This window comes from Triticum urartu, chromosome 3 (assembly GCF_003073215.2).
Source record: "Triticum urartu cultivar G1812 chromosome 3, Tu2.1, whole genome shotgun sequence".
Taxonomy (NCBI): domain Eukaryota; kingdom Viridiplantae; phylum Streptophyta; class Magnoliopsida; order Poales; family Poaceae; genus Triticum; species Triticum urartu.
The window spans coordinates 723,415,607-723,423,117 of NC_053024.1; the positions used below are offsets into that span (position 1 = coordinate 723,415,607).

The following is a 7,511-nucleotide window of genomic DNA, read 5'->3' on the forward strand; positions in this document are numbered from 1 at the left end:
CGGGATCACAAGATTATCGCCGCCGGTAGCACGAATGCGTAACCTCCCCTCTTCGATGATACGGATAACAGGCACAACGATAGACCGAATTAGGGCCTTTCCATAAAAGACAAATGTGGCTGCACTGAAAAGTTCGGTTCAGTGGCACTATGACTTGATCAACGAGTGGAGGAATTATATCCCCGAGATTATATTTGTCATAACAATTCCTCTGATATCATTTATCAACCTAAGATCCAAGTCATAGCAATATCCAACTAGCAATCCAATGAATAATCTAGCCATGTCATTTCTACTTACTCCATAAGTAAAATATCAAGCATGGTCATGTTGTTTCATGAATATAGTGAACATATAGCTGTTGATCCTACTAATGCAAAGTAGGCATGGCAATAGCATATCCAAATATTATCACCAAAGAAGCTATGGATAATCTATTTCCAACTAATTCAAAGTAAACCATGTTTTATTATTTAAACCATGACATTGCATTGCAATCATGTAAGTGGAGGGTGTGGCTTGCCTTGCTCCAAGGGAGTGTGGAAAATGCTCCTGCCTTCAACACTTATTTAATTCCTCTGGAAAAATATTTTTAAAAGCAATTGTAAATAACACATAAAGCATTTCATTCTATCAAAAAATTTCTAGACAGATCACAAAAATGTCAACGCTGCCAATAAATAAAGGAGCTTAAGATAAAATTAGTGCAAAAAGAATGAGCTCAATTAGAACTAAGTTTAGGAGATAAGGCTGGTCAAAGTTGGGGTCAAACTGGAATTAAAATGAATTAAACAGATAAATAGGATTTTCCTCAGGCTTCCACGTCGAAGACGTAATTTGGAATTATGCCTCCACTTAGAAAACGCTTCGGTGTGGGTTGTGTGGCTGACAGGTTGGGTCACCCTGTCAGTTTTAAAGAGAGAGAGGGAGACAGGGGCGATGACGCTTACCGGCGATCGTTCACTGGCGTTGAGGTCACGGCGGGGCAGGGAGATGATAGGGATGGGACAGGAGCTTGATGGCGAATTCACAAGTACCCGTGGTTCACCAGGAGGTGGTCGAACGATGGCAGAACCTTCCTCTCCGTCGCCGATGAGCATTGGGCTTTGACGAAAATGAGCTTCCCGACATCGATTTGCTCGGGAGAGGAGTTGAGGAGGACCAGTAAACCACCAGGAGCTTGGTGAAGGGGCTGCTAGAGCTAGGATTCACCACAAGGAGCTTGGTGAAGGGGCAGCGGCGGAGCCGTGGCTCAATCCTTGGCTTGACTATAGTGCGTAAAGCACGCTCTCTCTCTCTCTCACACACACACACACACACACCTCGCCTCCTCCCTTTTATAAGGGAGGAGAAATAGGAAGAGACGGAAGGTTAATCCAACCACGTGGTAGCAAATTCCCTTGCATCCTAACGATTGCGTTAATTAGGCACGGGAACCAACACTACTGCAGGAATTCCTAGCAATGGCGGGCGAAAAAATCTCAGCAATGGCGGGCTAGGCTCTCAGGGGCAACTTTTGAATACATAACGTGAGAATTCAGCCCACGAAGTGTCGTCTGCGTGAGAGACATTTATGCTGTGTAGGGTGGCTATCTTTTTTGTTATTTTCAAGCCCAAAGTGGTTTACGTAACCACAGATGTAGTCCGACAACTGGAGGCCGACTACACCGAGACATTATGGAGGAACCTATTTCAAGTCCAGCGACCGAAGAAGATGTGTAGGTTGGAGCGACTGAGGTGCAACCAAGCTTGAAGACTAATTCAATGACTACTATGGTGTCCCAACCCACTGGACTCTCACCACGATGGTTTTCGGCCCAGTGGGCCAGGCGGAGAACCCCTAGGTCGGTTTCGCCTTGACCACTTTTTGCGGCCCATGGCGGGTTATACGGAAACTCCGGAAGACATACAAGTCAAGGATACATGAGCCATGGAGGACTCTGCCTCCACTAACATAACCGACTACGATCTGTAACCCTAGGACCTTGGTATGCTATATAAGCTGGGCCGACTTGTAGAACACAGTCGCTTAGTATTCTCCTATACTTTGTACACACCCAACGCAATATGCGAGAGCAAGAGTAGAGTTTTTATCTCCTTAGTGAGAGCCCGTAAAAGGGTAAATCCTTGCTTTCTGTTACCATTCAGCCAAGTTGCCTATCTAGGACAACATATAGTGAAGATATTTTTAATATACACTACATTAAAAAAATAATTTTATACATTGAAAAACAATTCAGCGCATATTAAAAAAGTAGTCTGTCCAATTTTTTTAAAGTTCGGCTTGTATTTAAAACATAATCATTAATGTACATATTAAAATAAAAAGGTCATCATACATTAAAAAAGGTTCACTGTGCATCAAAATCTACATATTATACTGTATTGAAGAAATGTTTATAGTATAATAAAAACATAAATAAATAAAGGAAAAATCAAAAGAAAAACCAAACCAGAAAAAAAGTAAAAAAAATACAAAAATAAAAACTAGAAGGGAATAAAAGAAAAATTGAAACTAGAAAGAAAAGAAAAACCAAAGTGAAAACTATATAATAAAAAAAACTAAAACACAAACCCACAACAGAAGAAACGAAATGAAAAACCAGCCAACGAACAGACGAAACACGCGCGACAGGGTGGGCCGGGCTGGGCTCCCACGACGCCAAGACCAACACACAGCCAGTCTCTCCACCGTGTACGGACCACGGAGCGAAGAGCGCTCCGGAAAACTCGGTGGCGGCGGCGGCGGCCGAGCGACCGGCGGAAGCTGCATTGGTTCCTATCGCCTCCAGGTAAGCTACCCGACACTCCCACCTGATCCGCACGCGCCCGATCATCACCCCCGCCCCGACTGATTTGTAGCAGCACACGCAGCCTATCGGGAACAGACCGGTTCCCGAGTTCTTCGTCGTCGGCGGCGGCGGCTGTCGCTGGAGCATAGAGGTAGGCCTAGCGTCTCGTGTTCCTTGCTCCTCCTCTACGACTACACTTGCTCTGTTTCGCATGCGCTTCACCTTGTTTGTAACCCTAGCTAGGTGACGGGGCTTCATGACCGGTGAGGACGACGGCTGCTAGGCCAGCGACTTTCGGCAACTGTCAGGTATAATAATCCTACCTGGAGGTTGGTGCGCTCATACTCGATGTTCGGCTTGCAAATTTATAGGGAGCACATGTGATTTGGGGCTTGCGATTTGTGAATTCTGGAGTCAATTTTGCTACAAATCGCAAAAGACAACATGTTTGGCAGTTTTGTGAATTACAGATTCTAGAGGAAAAGTGAATTTGTTTTTCTCTGTCGGGCACGAGCTTGGCTCGGCCAGCATCTCTTTCTTGCTTTAAGTTTGTCTTAAAGAGGCCTTGCCATTTTACCACTATTTGATCATGTTATACGAATTAGACAACCGCTGAATGGTCGACTTGTTGGCACTTGGCAGGCACCCACCGATCAGGATACTCTTCTTATTTCTAGTAGTACATCTGTTGTGTGTGTATGTGGGGAATTATTTCTACATCTTTATTGCTCCTAATTAACAAGTTGAAGGACTTAGCCCAGCCTCGTTTTGTGCCTTCACTTGCTTGCTAGAAGCCTACTCCACAGTTCAACAGTTGCTCTGTTATTTGCTTTGTTCCACACAGCAAGTCTCGTCAATCAATACTTGTTGTTACTTCTGCTTGTTTAAATAATAGTACCACTAATGCTATTATACTAGTATGTTCTAACTTCCACACATGGCATCAGCTTATTTAATGGGAAGGAACAGGTGAAAACTTGTTGTTGCTTCAGTTTATCTAATTAATGCTTGAATTAATGTGTGTGTAGCCCTACTTCATTTCTCTTTGTTGGCATGCAATTCAGCATTAAAGACACACCTCTCCATATTTATTTATCTTCATGTTGGCATGCAAATCGGCATTAAACACACGCCTCTCAACATGTTCTTTTATATGTAATAAATGCCACTAATAATTCTATATTCTAACTTCCAGCCATGGCCTCATCCTCTGATATGCCGGGAGAGAAGGTGCCGGCCGAGACTACTACTGTTCTAGTGAAATGGTGTGGCAATGATTATCGTGTTGAGGTGCAACCTGATGCCAATATTGGAGAGTTGAAGCGACGTGTTGATCATGATATGAAACTTCCTTACAAGAGACAGAGACATATGCTCACCGGCACAAATGAGGAATTGGAAGATGATTATCGTGTTTCTTCGTTGACCAGCCCACCCGTGACCGATCTCATTGGGTAAGGCTTTTCTCACACCGTCCTTGTAAATGCACGACAGTTCAAGTGTCACTCATGTATGCATTTGTTACTTGTTTCTAAGAAATATATGGTGTACTCTCACTTCTTTTGATTCCGGGAGTAGTATATTACCGTCGAGTACCTAGAAAATCGCCTAAAGCATGATGCAATTTTTTTTTCATATCCATTTTGTTGTCAATTTTTTAGTTGGTAGCATGATATCTTCTCGTATTTCTCATGTAGTTCGATATATTCATATTCAAATATTATATATATATATATATATATTAGTTAAAAAAATACAATCTCATTTCTCACTACAAACATTTTGAATCCAGGTTGACCAAACCAGATCGCCTGCTCTACTCACGGTACTTTCATTATGACAACAAAAATCGTAGCTGGTCTGTGAAGGGCAATAAGAACAAGATACAGAAAAAGAAAAACGACTACCTTTCTGATTTTCATGGCATAGATACTACCTTCATCAGAGGAACCTACACTGTAGGGAGTTTCACCGCTGATTGCCTTTTGAAGCGGTATGATGCTAAAGAAAAACTTCTTTCTTCGCTACTACTGATGAAAACCTGGAGACATCCAAATGTGGTGGTATTGCAGAACATATACAAGGCGCATCTGTATTATCGTCTTGTAGTGTCCAGCAGCTCTTTTGATGGTACCTTAAGTGGATGGCTCGAGCATGGTGAAGACAACAGGATTTTAAATATGGATGGAAAATTCACCCCCTTTTTCAGCAGAATCACATTGTAAGTATTGTTTATGTTAAAACTTGACCTTCAATATTATAATAGGATCTGAGTTGGCGACGGCCCATTCACTCCGATCGCTACTATGTTTTGAATTACTAAGATTGGCGTATTATAGTGAGTATTTATGTCTTAAATTACTAAGAATTGTTACCATAACTATTATATATAGATGTCATGGGTATATTCTACAACCATTCTTTAGACATACTCTACAACTAGAAACCCACCAAACCAGCATAAAAACATTGCACCTAATCGATTTCTTTCCAATGGTATATTGTTTGTGTCATTCCGACAAACCGTTCCATCTATTATACAATTGCTTGTGTGTTATTCTACAATAAGTACTCTGTTTCTGTATTGTTTTTGCATGAAAATTTTGAACCAATTTTTGAGAAAAGACGCAAGTGATATACAGTATACCATTGGAAAGATATTAATTGAGTGCAACTTTTTCATGATATCAATTGAGTGCAACTTTTTCATGTAGAATGTTTTTTCAAATCCGTTAAGGTTCAAGAGCAGTTTTAAAAATGGTGCAGACCATATCGAATGCAAAGAGCAGATTTTGATCAAAATTTTAAAACTGCTTGACGAAATGATGCAAACGATATATTGTTGGAAAGGTATTGACTAGATGCTTATTAATATAGAACACTTCATTCAAGTTTTTGGTTCGAACCCCCAATGAACATGTGAACCGCCCCTTACAGAATAGGTGAACTACGTGAGGTTTATGGTTCGCGTTAGAGAACTGGGTGGACAGTCCACGCGTGAATTGCCGTGTGAATGGAGCCTTGAAGGTGCGAACTGGCTCAGGAAAAAATGAAACACAGTGAGGCAAGGAGCGAACCTCCTGCAACAAAATATGTGAACTTCTCAGCCAACCAAAAATGACACAGAAATAAGCAGGGAGAAAATCAAACACTGATGATCTGACTGAGCATCGCTGCTGTAGATGGTGGACGTCACAACATGCAGTAGGAAGTGGTCCTGCTCCACTCCCTGGAGATGCCCCAGCTGCAGCCATGGCCATGGGCATCAGTTAGGGCACATCATCATGTGTGGATCAGACTTCAAAGCTTTGCTGACAATGATCAACCCGTCGAGGAGGAAGCCCGTCTGCGACGGGGGAGGGGCTCATCTGATGGACCTCTCCGACCGCACCAAGGGGGAGCACCTCCTCCTCCTCTAGCCGAAGCAGTGCCACAGTCGCACGTTGTTGGCTGCCTTTGACCAAGGAGAAGGTGGTGGCGTGGGGTGGATGGTCGAGGCTAGGTGCGGTGGCGGCGCGGGTCCTATGAGGCAGCTGGACGGGAAGGTGGGTTGGACTAGAGGAGGGTGGATAGGAGTGGCACAACGCAGCAGTGGTGAGGAGCAATGGGGAAGGGAGGGTCTGGCGGCGTGGTGGCCTCGGGGTGATAAGGTCACAGTGCTGGGAAGGTGGGACTAGTGTGGTGTTTTTTTTTTGTTGGGGTTTGCTCCTTTCGGGCAGGTTTGGCTGATCTAGGAGGGTTGGTTGAAGAATAGTTAATCTATGATTCTTAAGGGGTGGTGATAGAATGGACCCCCTTAAATTTTTATATAATCACAATATTTTGATTAGTTGACTGTATAGCTTTTACCCTTATAGGTTCTGAATTGGTGGTGGTCTGTTCACTCTCACCGTTTATTATGCCTTAAATCATTGATAATTATCGTAATTATTATCCAACCTATGTAATAGACATATATATCACGATCTACTGATTAGTTGATCCTATATTTTGGAATATATGTTATTTTCCCAAAATTTGAGTTTATTGTTTTTGAGGAAAAAATAGAACCAATTACACAATCATTTAGACAATGCATGCAAGAAAGAATTTCAGGGTACCGCTCCGGTGCTCGGCTAGTTTGTACGAATCCTTTAATTCCACTGCGCGCTAACGTACTGAGATAATGTTTCACAGAGATCTATGTGATATCTTGGACAAGATGGTTAAGCGCAAGATGTGCCCAAAACAGCTCACAATTGACAATCTGTATCTGAAGACTGTGAATGGTCAGCCTCAACTCAGAGTTTTCTTCGACGACGGTAATTTCCTTTTTGCACTGTTCTCAAGACTAGTGTGTCTCTCTCTAAAATCTATACAAAGATATTAGAATTTTATTCTACAAGTGAAAACTATAGAGTCATGTTTTGCAAAGTTTTTTCTTATGTGGAGGTTATTTATAAACATATTTAGATATAATTTTGCATATTTGCTGACACGGAAAATGCACATCTGATGTAGGTCCATCTGAATCTAATATGATAATTTTGAAAAACAGAAGACATTTTTAAGTTCCAAAAATATACAAAAATAATCTTGCATGTAGAGGGTGAATACTAGTATGTGCACGAAATTTAAAACTTAAATATTACCGTATGCGACCTTTACATTTTCTTTATAGGTGGCATACAAAATTATTCACTTACGAGTGTTTCTTAATATTAACTTGTATTAGTCTAC

At 41.8% G+C, this 7,511-nt stretch overlaps 1 protein-coding gene across 1 annotated transcript; it reads left to right on the forward strand.

Moving 5' to 3' along the window:
- Window positions 1-3,994: 3,994 nt before the first annotated feature.
- Window positions 3,995-5,068, forward strand: LOC125549436. Its single transcript, XM_048712850.1, has 2 exons — window positions 3,995-4,246; window positions 4,585-5,068. Exons 1-2 carry the CDS (start codon window positions 4,008-4,010, stop codon window positions 5,015-5,017), a joined length of 672 nt encoding a protein of 223 aa, XP_048568807.1. The 5' UTR covers window positions 3,995-4,007; the 3' UTR covers window positions 5,018-5,068.
- The last annotated feature ends 2,443 nt before the right edge of the window (window positions 5,069-7,511 follow it).